Here is a 16,109-nt window from a genome sequence, read left to right on the forward strand (position 1 = left end):
CCCCACAGCCAAGGAGCCTTCGCGACCCTTCCCTTCACGGCTATTTCCTGCGCGGGCCACGTGCTCGGCCCTCCTCGCATGCCGTGGAGTTGAGGGTCAGGCCCTAGCCTCGGCCCCTTGCTCTCCTGTCCTGGATCTAGCTGAAAAGCCCGCCGCTTCCCGTTCTCTGTCCTATGGACACCGGTGGCAGCCTTTTCTCCACTGCCCCTTGCCCAGAGTTGGGGCTGGCTCCTCTATTCGATTGTGTCCAGAACAATACAGTAAAGCCTCTGGTTGGGTGAGTTCAGAGGGTGCCTGCTTCCTGACAGGACACAACTGGTCAGCCTGTGACGCTGGCTGCCTGGCTGGGTGTGTGTGTGCCGGGAGGTGGAGGCAGGGTGCCTGCCCTCACCCAGCTCCCCCAGCTGGCCACAGTGTGGCCGATCTCTGAGAGCCCACTGGTGTGTAAGGGCCAGGCAGGCCTGGGCACTCCCCAGCCCACTCAGTTCTGGAGGGCATGTGCTGGCTGTGTGGAATAGCAGGCGGAGAGTTGTGCTCACCCCAGGTGTGGCCACATGGGCTCATATAGGTGGGATTCTGTCTCTGAGTGTCTGCAGGATTAGGGAACCCTAACAGCCAAGGCAGAGGGGAGGGGCAAATAGAAAAGTGGTTTTTCAGTACATCTTAGAATGATTTGGCAACTAATGCTTTCCAGCCATGGCTAATTCCCATCGACGCCACTCCAAGGAGGGAGTGGGGCCAACTCCGGGTGAGAATATATTGTGACAGGGTGGCAGCACATGTGGCTCCAGCCTGCCTTTGGTCCCACCCCACCCCCTTTCCTAGGAGAACACTGGCCTGGGTGGTTCAAGATACCTTCCAAGGGTAGACACCTTCCAGGACAGGGAAGTCCAGACGGGACAGGACAACACACAGGACAGGACAGAACAGGACAGGAACGTCTCAGAGCCCATTGTCCCTTCAGCTTGCAGTGTGACCAAATCCCCAGACAGACATATTTCTTAGCTCTGCATAATTGTGATCATAATTGTGATCCTGATGTGCCCCCCCTCCCCCCAGCTGGTTCTGAAGGGAAAAGAAACCAGGCTATCCTTCAGCACAAGCTGAGCAGGGATTCCGTGTTTTCAGCACATTCCCAGCACATTCACTGTACCCCCAGGGTACCACTTCAGGGAAGAGGGAGAGAGGGGCTGGGAAGAGGCTGCTGCTTAGGCCAGGCAGCAAAGCAGAAGGCATCAGAGAAGCCTGCTCCATCACCCACCCCGAACAACTTTCCCCCTTTACCTTTGACCTTGTCACCTGGTACAAACCAGGGAACTTGAGCCAATTGCTTTTGAAGTATGGTTGCATCCTCCATTGCCAATATCCCCTTTATTTCCCACCAGAGTGGACCTCCAGGTTCGAGGCACACAAGTCCTCAACGGACTGGGGATGCCACCTTGGGAAGCCTGGCAGACACTGAGTGGTGGAGTTCAAAGTGCCACCTAAATCCTAGTCTGCAAGGAGCCTCGCTCTGCAGCCCTTCGGGCCTGGTGTCCCCAAGGCAGCTCTGTTCTGCGAGGAGTCCTGTTTACCTCCTGAGACACCCTTCCTCCACTGCCCATTATCTCAACTTCTGCCTTCTGTTTTTGTAGACTCCATGCCCCCTCTCCCCACCCTTTGCTTTTTTTTTCTTTTTTCCTCTTGTGGACTTTCATTCTCAGTTTTCCAGGGAAGCAGAGCTCTTGGCTTCCTTCCTGATCTGAGTCCCCACCCCGCCCCAAGTCTCGGCCCAGTGTGTGGGGCAGCTGTGGGCAGGGGCTCCTCAGAGGAGGCAAAGGGAAAGGTCCCAGGGTGGGTGGCTGGTGACCAGAAGTAGCTGGCGTGGGTGGGGCCCACTGTGAGCCCCCCACTCCAGGGCAGCAGTTGAGGCCCTGCCCTCTGCTTCTTGGCTCTGGGAGTTCAAGTGAGGGGTGAGAGCCCTGAAAATGAGGAATTCCAGAACCAGACTTTGTAGATAAGTCCAGAAGCAGGGCTGAGAGGACCTCCCAGGACCTCTGAGCAGCCCCTCATAGCACGTCAGCCAGTGTCATAAATTCCTACATTGTCTGCCTTGGAGAGGGTCTTAGAGATAAGTGAGTCCAGCTCCCACATCTTACAGCTGAGCAAGCTGTGGCCAGTGAGGGATGGCGCCTTGCTAATAGTCACACAGCCAGATGGGTCAGCAGCAGGATTAGCTGGTTGGGATCCCTTAGTGTTCCTGTCAGGTGAGGGCCTGTTGTTTACCTGGCTGGACTTAGGGCCCACTGGACACACACACACAGACACAGACACAGACACAGACACACACACACACACACACACACACACACACACACACACACACTTTTTAGAAAAAGTCTTTTCTCAGAAGGACCAGAGCCCTTTTGACCTGGGAACATTCCAGGCTGAGTGAGGAGGAGCAGGCAGGCATGGGGCAGGTCACTATATTTTTCCAGAACAGGCAAACCCCAAATCTGCTCAGTCTCCCATCCCAGGGTGTCACCACTCCGCTGGCTCCCCAGCCAGAGAAGGGGCTGTGGTCACACAAGCCCAGCACTGTCTGCGTGTCTTGGCAGGAATTTGGTGGTCTTGGGTGAAAGTGGGGAGAGGGGTGGGAGGCCCCTTCCCAGCCTCTGGGGAGTCCTCCCAACTAGGGGTCTAACTCTGAGGCAGAGACCTCCCTCTGGACCTCCAGCTCTGGGCCAGGGCTCAGGCACTGCAGCCTTCGGGATCCAGTTTGGAGAGCTTGGGCACAACATACTGAGTGCCCTGCACACAGCACAGCCCGAGGGCAATGGAAAGACGGGCTGAAGGGGCGGGCCGAAGTCCCCCACCCCCTGCTCTTCTGCTCTTTCCCCCATATGGTTCTCATAAGGTCTGGGCGTAGAGACAGCAGCCAGAGGAAGTGGCTGTGTACAGAGAGCTTTTGTGAGCAGAGGAGGGGGAGGGGGAGAGTGAAGAGAAGAAGGGAAGAGGGAAGAGGCTGGAGACCCGGTGGCCCAGGGAACCGACTGCCCAGATGCTGAGGCACCCCTGGTGGGCTCCTGGACCCCCTACCCATACCCGTCTGCTGTGAGGGCCCTGGAGGAATCCACGTGCCTCACTGCCTGCTCACTTGGGAACCCACCCCAGGGCCCCACTGGTGCAGTATTAGGTCCTGCTCAGGCAGGGCTCTGGGCAGAGTTTGGAGCCACGGTCTGAACAGACTGAACACACGGAGCCTCGATGTGCTCATGTCTTTTGGCCCATGGGCCCGGGACCCGGGATGGGTTATCTGATTACCCAGGATGTGTGCCTCGCTGGACCCAGGCCTTGCTGAACCCCAAGAAAGTCCCTCCTGCTAGCTACTGTGGATGGCCTTCTGAGACTGGGAGGGGAGTTGCAACTCCCGGGCTGAGGGAGTCAGAGATAGCACCCCAAGGCATGGGGAAAGCATTGCAACTTGAACCCAACCATAGATTGACCCTTAAATTTGGGGTCATGTTTTTGAAGAGAGAGTTTCTAAGTTTATCCCACATGGGAACTCCGTTCTGATGTGGAAAAAGTTGCAGCCACTTCTGAGTTGGCCCAGGTCTTTCTGTTTCTCTCAGTGGAGGGGTAGTGGTGGGCTGTTCTCTTCACCAGAGCCCAGAGAGGGGATGCAGGTTCTAGAATGTCACACAGCCTGGCCCAACATTCCTAAAGTTCAGGCTGCCTTTAGGAGGGGAGCTGAGAGGAGAGGAGGGAAATGGCCCTGAGCTGAGGGACCAGAAGGAAAGTCCGGTGACCACTAGGAAGGGCTGTCCAGAGGGGCTGTTTATTTTCATTCCCCCAGCCCAGCCGCTGTATTCTATTTAGAGCCTAGACACTAACCGGACAAGCTGCCTCCTCCCCTTCCTCCCTCCTCCAGGGGCCCCCATCCTTCCCAAACTCCAGAACATTCCTTTGCTCTCAGGACTGGGCTGAGGAGAGGGAGGGTGAGGATGGAAGGCAGCAGATCCCTCTGGAGTGAGCCGTTGCAGCCTGCGGGCCCACTGTCCCAGTCTTTGCTCCATTTTCCCCTGGGAACCAGGGAGGCCCAGACAGGGCAGGGGAGGGCAAGATGGATGGGGCCAGGTGAGGGCAGGGGAGCCCAGCTGTCAAGGAGGGGCCTGGCTGGCGGCCTCAGGAGGGAGTCACAGCCTGAACAGGGACCAGACATCTCCCAGCTGGAAGGGGAAGGAAGGCTGGAGTGCCTCCTCCTCCCAGCCCTTGCTCTGCCCAGCTCTGGCCTTGCTGGGAATTATGTGTGAGGCAGAGCTAGAAGTCTCTGGATTCAGGATGGGAAAGGCTCCCTAAGACAAGGGATGGGGTCTCCAGCCCAGACCAGGAGACAGCCAGAGCAGGCTGATGGCCAGGTCACTGGTCCTAGTTGGACCCCAGGACCCGGCCTCCCCTCGCCTCTGCAGGTGGGAAAACAGAAGCCAAAAGAACAGCCACATTCTAGGAAGGACAGAGGGGTTTGGGGGTTGTGACACTTCTCAGGCCTCTTGGGGGCTTTCCACCCTGGGACCCAGGCAGCAGGGGCCTGGAACTGAGGTTTGAAGAGGCCCCTGAAATTACACTTTCCTTCTTCACTCAAGCTGGGTTGCTGGGCCGTAGAAAAAGTTAGCAGACAGGAGATCAAAATATGGTTTATGACTGAGGAAAGCTTCACTAGAAGACCTGGCTGAGATGTTGAGGGACAGCGGTTTTAGTTCGACCTGCATCTTTAGCCACACCACCCTGAAGGGACGGGCCCATCACAGCACCCGGCACAGCACACAGGCTGACCAGACACTTCTCCCCTCATGGACACACAGAGTGTGGCGCCTAGGACGGCATGGTAGGTACACTGATCCGTCTCCCCAACATGGATGCACGAGTTGGGGGAAGGGGGCTCCCGTGCAGTAGCCTAACAAGTACACGTGAGCTACACCCCCAGCCCCTCCACAGGATTCAAAATCAGACTGACACAGGAGGCGTGAGACCTGTAGTTTCTACAGTGTGTGTGCAGCTGTTCCGTCTCCTCTCATGCTCTGCCCTGGACTGTTGTAGGGTAGATGTGAGCCCCATGGGGGGCATGTCACAGAGGACTGTGCTCCGGAGTCCAGCAAGCCAGGGAGAGGATGGGTGCTCTCTCCCGGATAGGGCAGGAATTGGAGGCAGAAGGAAACTGCCCCCTCACTTGGGAGAACCCAGGTCTCTGCAGTGAGCTCCCTACCCACTGAGCACTCCTTCCCTGACCTGTGGGCTTCCTGCCCAGCTTTCCTCTAGGGAGGAAAGATAGTTATGGGACTGATTTATATGTAAGTATAAAAGACTCATAATAGATTTATCCTTTTAGGTCCATTTTATTTTGTTTTTATTTTATTTTTGCATTTTGGGGGATTGAACTTGGCCTCATGCATGCTAATCATGTGTTCTACACCACATCCCAGCTCTGTTTATATCCCCAGGGAGGCCTGCTTTCTTCACTGCAGAGCGTGGCTCCCCACCGGTGGGACTTCTGGATTGTGTGCAGGAAGTGTGTAAGGTGGATTGGGAGTATTGTTCCAGCTTCTGCAAGTCCAGTGGATGCACATACAGACCACACATGCACACGTGTGCATACGCACACACAGAAACACACGCATTCCACCCTGTTGTACATGTCCCTCTGCACCCTCTAGGAATAGAAGTGTGCCATTCTTCTGTAGTAACCACATGTTACACAGAGGCGAGCACAGGATGAGTAACTAGGTAGGTTTGTGAATGAATGCTGTGTGGATGGTTTCAGCAGACTCTATCCCTAGTGCTCAAGCTGGGGTGCAGGGATCCCAGAATCCTCATCTAGGCATTGTCTTCACCTACACAAATACTGTAGCATCTTTTCTCAGACTTCTGCCTCCCGTTTTGGTCCCAAAAACTGCAAGTGCAGGGCCAGGGATTTAGCTCAGTGGTTTCGCCGCCTGCTCCGCAAGTGCAAGGACCTGAGTTTGATCCCCAGGACCAAAACACAAAACAAAACTGCAAGTGCCTCTCGAGGTCACTACTTCCCATCCAAGCCCCAATTGTTTGGTTGTGCTGGTTTACAACCAAGATGGGATACTCTTGTAGAGAGGGTAGCTGAGAGAAAAAAAGACAAGACCTGTGAGAAAAGTGTAGAGTAGTAGCTGGACATGGTGATGCATACCTGCAATCCCGGGTACTCAGAGGCTGAGGCAGGAGGGTGGCAAGTTCAAGATCATCCTGGGCAATTTAGCAAGTCCTTGTCTCTAAATAAATAAATGGCTAGGTATTCAGCCTGGCACTCTCTTGTCCAATCCCCAGGACTGAAAAAACAAAAAACCAAAAATATATATATATACACATAGATGAAAGGAGACAAGCAAGAGTTACTGCAAGATTATTTCCTTTCTTGCCCTTGGTCTCTGCCTCCATCCCTGCCCGGTTGGCCCAGCTTCCAGCCAGGATTCACAGGCAGTCTCAAGACATAGTCCTCGAAGGCCCAGGGAAGGAAGCTCCACCTGGTTCTCCTAGGAGCAGCAGGTATTCGGGGCTGATTGCCTGGGCCTCTAGCCAAGGAAGGTCCCTTGGATCCAGGGGGAAGTCCAGGAGGGGCCAAGGCACTTTGCATGTTCTCTCCAACATTTATGTGCCCTGGAGCCAGACGAAATGGACAGGAAAGAAGGCCCTGCAGAGAAGCAGGGCCTCAGGGCTGCCTTTAGCCCAAAGATACCTGTGCAAGCTGGGCCCATGGATGACACGCCTTACTCTGGAGGATTTACTGTCACATCCTCAAGACTGAAATTACTCCTGCTGAGCATGGTGGTGCACACCTGTAGTCCCAGCACTCGGGAGGCTGAGGCAGGAGGATTGCTGTGAGTGAGGCCAGCCTGGAATACATAGTGAGTAAAAGGCCAGCCTGAACTACATAGTGAGACCCTGTCTCAAAAAAAAAACACAAAAAACACAAAGACTGAAATTACTCACATTTTTCATTAAACATAAGTATACCAGTAATCTCAGAACCCAGGAGGTTAAGGCAGGAGGATCGGTCAAGTTTGAGGCCAGCCTGGGCTACATAGTGAGTTCAGGGCCAGCCTGAACTACAAAGTGAGACCCAGTCTCAAAAAAACAAAAGCAAATAAACAAACATAATAAACAGGGCTGGGGATTTAGCTCAGTGGTTCAGCCTCCTGCCTCGCAAGTGCAAGGTCCAGAGTTTGATCCCCAGTACCCCTCCAAAAAACCCAAACAAACATAATAATGTTTGCTCATAAACAAAGCATGACAAGGGGTCAGGGATTTAGCTCAGTGGTTCTGCTGCCTGCCTTGAAAGCACAAGGACCCGAGTTCGATCCCCAGTACCAAAAAAAAATTTTTAAATCAATTATCAATGTGAACAAAGCATGGTATTTAGTAGTTAGATGACTAAGCATTTGTAAATTGCCACTGTGCAGCATTTTTTTTTTTTGGTACAGGGGATTGAACTCGGGACCTTGAGCTTTCAAGGCAGGCAGCACAACCACTGAGCTAAATCCCCAGCCCCCTGCAGCATTTTTGTGTACATATGCTTGCAATGCTTGGGAGGGAAACCAGGGCCTTGTGCATGGTAGGTGAGTGCTTAGCCATGTAGCTCTACCCCAAGGACTGCATTCATATGTTGGATGCAATGATTTTTTTTAAGGTTTCAGATGTCTCTCTGAGCTCTGGAAATTCTTGAAGGCCCTGGGCCCAGTACCTACCGGATGGGCAGGGAGCTCTGGTTCCCAGAGTGGCTCAGGTGGGTTATGGGCCTCAGGTCTTTTGGATATCAGCAAGCAGGCCACCTCTCTCCCCTCACTACTCATCTCCCTAGGACACTTCGAGCTCCCAGCAGCAGGCTGTGGGGACAGGTCTTCCCAGACTCCAAGCACCAGGTAATGGCCTGGCTGCACTGGGCCCTGGTCCTGGACTCCTGGGGGCAGGCAGACCTAAGTGCTCAGGAGGTGGTCATTTCCTGTTTGGTTTGTGGAGGAGGCTGGCTGTTTGCCTCCTCCAGCAGGTGTGAGAGCGGGGCAGTGCCCCATAGAGGGCGCCCATGTGACCCCTGCAGAGTCACCTTTGATGTCAGGGTGGTATCTGGTGAGTTCCTGCGGCTGCACAGAGGCCACAGCACCCCTCTGGAGATGCCAGACACTCCCTCCCGTAGCCTCCGGGCTCCTCAGTGGCAACTCTGCTTGCTCTCTTCCCTAAAATAGGACCCCAGCAGGGAGAATGTTTTGGAGTGGACTCAGTGTGCGCCCTCTGTTTGGCCAGATTTCAGTTCCGAGTAGAGAACAGGAGACCCCAGGGATTGCCCACCTTCCCCTAGAAAGCTTGTGGCTGGGGCCTGAGGAGGAGGGAAGCAGCTGCAGATGCCCTGTGGGGCCTGTGGGGTTAGTGGCTGGGAGGGGACAGCCAGGCTGGCTCCCTGGGAGGTGGTAGGGAGAGAGGGTGGAGCAGGCTAAGGAGCTGTCTGTCTGGGGGGTTAAAGAGGCCCAGGCTGGCAGCATGTCTGGGACAGCTGGATAGAACTGTGGGGCCAGAGCTCCCTCCTTCCCTGCCCAGTGTGGCCTCGGGGCCTGTTTTCCTCCCCCGAGGCAGCCAGGAATGGTGGGAACGTTTTTCTTCCCATTGGATGAAGCTATGTGGAGTGTGTGTTCATCTGTCCCATTAATGCCCTGAACTTTCAGCTTCCCACCTGCCTGTAAAATCCCCAGGTCCTGGGGTCAGGGTGCTGCTCAGTGGTAGAGCACTTCCCTAGTATGTGCAAGGCTTTGGATTCCATCCGCAGCAACACAAAAAAATAAAAAGTGAACCAGGCATGGTGGTACACACCTGTAATTCCAGCACTCTGGGAGGCTGAAGCAGGAAGATCACAAGTTCAAGTCCAGCCCAAGCAATTTAGCAATTTGGTGAGACGTTGTCTCAAAAATAAAAAATAAAATAAGGGATGTAGTTCAGAAAGAAGGCCCCAAATTTAATCTGTAGTACCAAAAAAACCAAAAAATCCCAGACCTGTGCACTTAAGTACAGAACCAGCAGTTGTTTAGATCCAGATGGTCAGGGTCTAAAGTCAGAACCCTGAGACCTGGACAGCTGGCCAAGGCTGGGAGATCCAATCTGAGTGTGTGGGCACCTGAGTCTTCTCCAGTCCTGGGAACTGGCGGTGTGGTGGGAAGGGAGCCCACTGGAGATGAGACACTGCGTGTTGGGTGCCGCCTCAAGGTGGTCAGAGGACAAGGGCAAGGGCCATGTGTGCTGCAGTGAGAAAAGCGAGGGTCTGAGGCTTTCAGGGCTGGAGATTGTGCCAGGCAACGCAAGCAGGGAGCCAGGGCTGCCGCCCCCACCTGTCTGCCTCCTGGGTGGAGGAGTGCAGGAGTCTGGGCACAGGCTGGGGGGTGGGATATGGCTGGCAGATGGCCCCACAGGCAGGCCAGAGGTAGCTGTTCTGGGCCAGAGCTCATTCTGGCCTCCTCAGGCTACTCCTGGGTCCTCTACCCTGCTCCCCTAGACCCTGCAGAGACATGTGGACACTTGAAATGTGGCTGGTCTGAATTCAGATGTGCTGGTAGAGTAAAATACACCCCAGACATGATGTACACACAAGGAAACTGTCCCACTGGTGTATTCATGCATACGTGCATGAGTGTGTGTCTATCTAGCTATATTTTTTGGTACTAGGGATTGAACTCAAAGCCTCTACACTGAGCTACATCCCCAACCCTTTTTTTCCAATTTTAAATTTTGAGAGAGGGTCTCATTAAGCTAAGTTTCTCAGGCTGGGCTCAAAGCTGAGATTGTGCTGCCTCAGCTTCTCAGAATGCTAGGCTTACAGGTGTGTGCCTAGCTTGATTAATAATTTTATATAAGGTTAGGAGGGCATAGTGCTTGCCTGGTCTACAAAAGGCCCTGGGTTTAATCTCCAGCACTATACACACATACTCACACAAATTATATATTGATTACATATTGAAGTGATAATATTTTGGATACATTAGATTTGATAAGATATATTATTAAAACTTTTAAGCTTTTAAAAATGTGGCTACTAGAAGATTTAAAATGACATATGCTGCTCACTTATTTCTGTGGGTTGGTTCTGTGATAAGGACTTGCGGGTATGTGGGAGGAGCTGGGTCAGGGGCTGAGGACCTAGAAAAAGTGGGAATTCCTCAGCACCTTCCCTTAGAGCCCTTGGTCAGGGGTCCTCGAGTTGGGATCCCAGTTTTTCATCTTAGAGATCTGGGAGTGGGAGAACATTTTAGTATCTATTTGTTGGGTTTTCTTTTGTGGTACTAGGGATTGAATCCATGGCTCAGCCCCTGTTAGGTAAATACTACTATTGAGCTACATCCCCAGTCCTGTTTATTTTATCTTGAGACAGGGACTTGCTAAGTTGCCTAGATTGGCCTTGAATTTGTGATCCTTCAGCCTCAGCCTCCCAAGTAGCTGAGATTACGGAAGGTGTATGCTACCGCACCTGGCTAGTATTATATATTTTATATAAAAACCTTTTACAGATTTAAAGATAAAAAACTTTTATGGAAAATTAAGATAATTTTTAATTGGAAAGCTTTTTTTTTTGTACCGGGGATCGAACTCAGGTCCTCGAACTTGTGAGGCAGGTAGCAGAACCACTGAGCTAAATCCCTGGCCCCTGGAAAGCATTTTCAGAGTGTAAGATTTATCTACCTATTTATTTGTGGTATTAGGGATTGAACTCAGCACCTTTGCACTGAGCTACATCCCCAGCCCTTTTTATATTTTTGTTTTGAGACAGAGTCTAAGTCACTAAATTGCACAAGCTCACTCAAACTTGTGATCCTCCTGCCCCAGCCTCCCACAGACCTGGGATTACAGACATGTGCCACCACTGCTGGCCATAGTATAAGATTTTTTGTTTTGTTTTTTTGTACCAGGGATTGAGCTCGGGTCCTTTCCCTAGCGGGGCAGGTGGCGGCACCACTGAGCTAAATCCCCAGCCCCATAGTATAAGATTTTTAAAGTCAGTGTTTTCCAAACTGGAATCCTCAGATGTATTCCTAGGAAATCAAACATTTTTTTCTCTCTCATAGATTATCCATATAAATTTCTCAGGTTTGCCCTATGGATGCTGCTGTGCTGATCAGGGAGCCCCATTCCTCCTTTCTGCACCACACCCCCTAAGTTTTCATAGTCCTTTTCCCTCTCCTGGGGAGGGGACAGTCCTTGGGAGAGGCCCCTGGGGAGGGGGAGGCTAGAATGGACACCAGAGATCCATCCCTCTGTGGTGCTCCCAAGGACTGAGGGGTCCCCTTTCCTTCTCAGATAATTGGCAAAAACTCTAGGGTGCATGAAGGGAAGGAACTGGGGATGGGCTGAGGTGGGCTGTGATTTAAGACCTAGTTCACACCATCCAGAGCCTATTGCCACTGAGGGCCACTCAGCCCTCCTGGGGCCCGAGGAGAAATTTAGAAGCCCTAAGAGCTAAGGTGAGTGATTGTAGTTTACCACTACTAGCCCGAGTGTATAATGCAAAATAAAATGATCTTAATCTATAAAATGAGAATAATGGCATTCATGAAAGCTCTGGTTTTTTATATAGTATCTGGTGTGAAGTACTTTTAGTTTTTTGATGGATTATTTCTTTTGTGCTGCTGGGGACAGAACCCAGGGCCTCAGGCATGCTGGACACACTCTATAACTCTGAGCTACAGCCCCAGACCTCTGAGGTAACTTTTGAAATATCGAAACAGTAAACTGACTGTGGTGGTGCATGCCTGTAATCCCAGCACTTGGGAGGCTGAGGCAGGAGGATAGCCACCAGTTGAGGCCAGCCTGGGCTACATAGGGAGGCACGTCTCAAAAAAATCAAAGGGGAAAAAAAAGTTATGTGTATGTGAAGTGTTTTTGGAAATGCCACAGTCCCTTCTGGATCATTCTTTAGAACGCCCTGGGAAATGTCACTTATGGCAGGGACCCTCAGGCAGAGACTGGGAGGGTGGGAGGGGTCTATCTGGGGTGGGGAGAAAACAAAGAAATGAGACCTCCACCCCTTCCCACTGACTGAAAAGGCCCCTCCTCAGCTCCTGCCTCCATTAGGCCACAGTTGTCCCTTGTCCCGGAGCCTGTTACCAATGGAGCAGGGGGCTGCAGATGTAACCTAGTGTAGAGCGCTTACCTAACATGCACAGAGCCCTGGGTTTGATCCTAAGTACCACATTAAAAAAAATTTAAAAAGAGCCAGGCGTGGTGGTACATGTTTATAATCCCACCACTCTGGGAGGCTGAGGCAGGAGGGTCAGAAGTTCCAGCCCAGCCTGAACAATTTAACCATTTGGACAAATGCTATCTCAGAATAAAACAAGGGCTGGGCATGTAACTCAGTGTAGAGGCCCTGGGTTCACTCCCCACATGCAAAAGATGACCCTCAGACGTTTGGGGGCCCTCACTGTGCATTCACCCTCTACCTTGCAGGAAGCAGAGCACAGACCTATGCCAGCCCCTCTGCCTGTCCCCACTCTGCCCTCTCCTCTCCCTCGCTGTTGGGCCCAAGGGCTGGCCACTCTGGAGAAGGCACCGCAGCCTTCCCACCCCTTTGCAGAGCAAAGGAGGGAACCACTGGGTTTCACTCTGGCCGGCTGGAGAGCCCAGAGGCTCATTATGGCTTTCAAATAAGCAGTTAAGGGATGAGCCCTTTGCCGGTCCAAACTCTGCTCCCAGTGGGAAGTCTGGCAGAGAAATGCTGAGTGGGTGGATAGAGAAGTGCTCCAAACACAACCGAGTACACAGGACTCCCAGAGACAGTGTGAAGCTGAGACCTGTCTTTCCCCCCAGACCGGAGCTCAGGGAGCTTTTTTTTGTTTTGGTTTTTTTGTTGTTGTTTTTGGTACTAGGGATCGAACTCATGTCCTTGCAAGGCAGGTGGCGGAACCACTAAGCTAAATCCCCAGCTAGGGAGCTTTTTTTATCAAAGCTGCAGGGACTCAGTGGTTCTGGCGCCTGCCACACAAGCGCAAGGTCCCAAGTTCGATCCCCAGTACCAAAAAACCAAAACCAAAACAAAGCTGCAGACAAGCTAGGGGAGGAAAGGGAACAGCGACCCAACCGCCCAGGGTGCTCAGGCCCTCTGAACTGGGTCACTTTCCCTGGGGTCCTCAGCAGCTAGGCGTGTTGGAGAGGCCGTGGAAGGGAGCTCCCCACCTGCCTCTTCCACCTGGGGCCAAGCTCTGGCCCGCAGAGGCCTCCACTGCTCTGCGCTGGCTGCTGGGCTGAGGGATTGAGCAGAGTCAGTGGTGAAGGGCAGGCTGGGGATGCTGTGAGCTCAATCCTGGGGTCCCCAAGTAGAAAGGGGAATCACAACTTCACACCTGCTCAGCCTACCCACACAGGGAGCCCCAAGTCAGATCCAGCCTCCAGGGAGACTCCAGGCAGGTGAAATGTCTGCCTTGGGGCTCAGAGCGCTGGCTACATGGAGGGTGGGGCTGCTGTGCCATGTTCACAGAATGCAGCACAGATCTGGCCAGGAGCCTGGGTGCACCCGCATCTTCCTGCATCTAACTGTACCTTCCGTCTATGTCCTCCCTGTCCCCTCAGACTCCTGAGCAACAACAAAATCACCGTGCTCCGAAATGGATCCTTCCTGGGACTGTCCTTGCTGGAGAAGTTGTAAGTGGTGGTTGAGGTGGGGTGTGGAGGTGATGGTGGGTCGGAGGGTGCTTGAGTGACCCTGAACATGTGGGGCCATGTCAGACCCACATGGACCTTGCCAGGACTTGAGCACCGGGCACGGGATAGCCGGGCTGGTCTGGGAGAAAGAGCATCGAGGGAGGGGAGAAGCAGGGAATCCTTGCAGTTGGCAGGGGTGGGGCAGGGAGCTCATTAACACCCTTTAATGAGCAATTAGCTGAGAGGGCTGAGCCCTTTAGCTGGCTGTCTCCTGGGGGGGGGGGCAGCATGAAAGGGCTGAGGGGATTTAATGTGACTGAAGCCTCTTTCCTCCTTCGGGAAAACCAAATCAACAGATCAACAAACAAAGCCCAGAGGAGGGCAAAGCTGATCCTGTTTAGGCCCCTCCTTCCCTCTGGGCTGCTTTAAAGCTCAGTTCTCTGCAGATCTCTGTAGATCGGCGATCGATCTGAAGGCTACACCAGCCACCAGAGCCTCCCTCAAGGCAGTGCCTGAGGTCCAGCTGTGGCTGGTTTGAGGGAGAAAGTGAGGGGGCAATGCCAGAGGCCTGGCCTGGGCCACGTCAAAGGGTGTTTGTGACTCGGGACAAGCACTTGGGAGAGGTAGGCAAGTCACCTGACCTGCCACCTGAGGGGCTTTGCCTCAGCCCCTCCAAACTCCCTGTTTCATGGGCTCCCAGAACCACAGCCCACACGGAGGCTTCGGGTCCTGGTGCCCAACTCAGAGCAGACCTGGCCCACCTTCTCCCCTTGAGGCTGGTTGTTGCTTTCTCCACATTCACTCCAAGCCCCTGGACTCTGTGTTCCCCTCCTGCCAGGCATCACTAACTCTTCTGACAGGGCCCTTGGCCCCTCTGTGCCGCTTTGCCCGAAAGCTTTGGAGGAGTGTTGTGGGAGATGCCAAAGGAGACAGTGTGCAGTCTCCTTGTGCCAAGCCCGAAGGCTGGTGGAGACCAGAACAATGCTGTGCATCTGGGTGTCAAGTAGGTTGGAGTTTCTGTTAGGGTCAGAGTAGGAGCTGTGAAGGCCAGAGCGCTAAAGGGAGATGGAGACGGCTTCACAACTTCAACAGGACAAGATATGCAGACCTCCTGCCTCCACAGCTGTCTGTGCTCCCCCCTGCCCCCGCCTGTTTGTTTCACAGTGGAAGGGAAAGCCAAGTCCTCTGACCCCAGGAGGCCACTTGGTGGCCTGGGTGGGTTGGTGGGAGAGCAAAGGGGCTACCTCTGGGGCAGGCCAGGGCCCTGGGGGTCCACAGCTCGGGCCCACATCTGTCCGGGCTCTGCAGCTCACAGAGGGTGGGCCTGACAAGGAGCAAAGGCTGACCCCACACTGCCACCACACAGGACAGTATGCTCCTCCACTGGGGAGCTGCCTTCTCCCTCAGGTGGGCTTAGTCTTTAGAGCACTGAGTGGCAGGAAACCAAGTGCTCTCCGGGGTCTTCTGGGGGGAGGCAGCTCCCCCTCCTGCCCTTCCCCTACCCAGAGAGAGCACCGGCTGCCAGCCGCCACTCTTCCTTCTCTGCACCTGGAGCACTGCTCCGAGCTCAGGGGCCTTCCAGGCATCTTCTCTTCATCTTCTCTGCTGCCCTCATCGGTCTGCCGCCTTCTCCTTGACTTCCGTCTCACCAGGATATATTTTCTGATGAAGGTGACAAGACGGGCCTCTCCCTCCCACCTGTGCAAATGTACAGCATCGTAGTGGAAGTGCATGCAAGGCCTGGAAGGGACCAGAAACACAGGACAATCAGATGTATGAGAGATGGGTGGCTGACTCAGCGCCGAGCCAAGGGGTATGGGAGGAGTATGGGCCAGAGAAAGGGTACCATAGCAGGTGTGGTGGTTCACACCTGTAATCCCAGCTGCTCTGGGGGCTAAGGCAGGAGGACGTTGCGTTCCAACCCATTCTGGGCAATTTAGCGAGACCCTGTCTCAAAATAAATTTTAAAAGGTCTAGAGATGTAGCTCACGGGTAAAGGGGACCTGGCTTTGATCTCCAGAACTGAAAAAAAAAAAAGAATTCCCAGCCCTGTTTGAGCCCTACTCTGTTATGAATCACTCCATTCATTGGTTTTCAGAAGACTGTGGAGCTCCTCCCTGTGCCTGACTCTGTTGCAGGCATTGGGAGTGAACACAGCAGACTGGGAGCCTCCCCACACACTCGCCCTCTCCTGTGAGACCCAGGAAGTGGCAAAGCTATGTGTCATATGTTGGGAGACAGACACACTGAGAAAACAAAGCAGGGTCAGGGGTGGGAAGCAAGGGGAGCAGGTGCTGATTTATGTAGTGAGAACGAGGAAGGACTTGCTCATAGGGCCAGAAGGGACTGAGGAAAGAGGGAGCTAGCTGCACACAGCTCTTGCAGGGATGATGGGGAGAGAAGCTTCACAAAGCCCTGGGGTGCTGGGTGAGGTG

General features: G+C 53.5%; 1 protein-coding gene across 3 annotated transcripts in view; it reads left to right on the top strand.

The window, feature by feature from the left end:
* Window positions 1-16,109, top strand: part of Adgra2 (adhesion G protein-coupled receptor A2) — a 38,463-nt gene that overhangs the window by 1,929 nt on the left and 20,425 nt on the right. For all 3 annotated transcript variants that reach the window (XM_021236823.2, XM_004855382.3, XM_087217283.1), the window contains one exon: window positions 13,603-13,674. In XM_021236823.2, the coding sequence (XP_021092482.1) occupies window positions 13,603-13,674 (72 nt within the window). Of the gene's footprint in view, window positions 1-13,602; window positions 13,675-16,109 lie in introns of those variants that run through there.

Source organism: Heterocephalus glaber, unplaced genomic scaffold, assembly GCF_053883595.1.
Source record: "Heterocephalus glaber isolate CG9 unplaced genomic scaffold, H.glaber_assembly_v1.0 deba00001461, whole genome shotgun sequence".
Taxonomy (NCBI): domain Eukaryota; kingdom Metazoa; phylum Chordata; class Mammalia; order Rodentia; family Bathyergidae; genus Heterocephalus; species Heterocephalus glaber.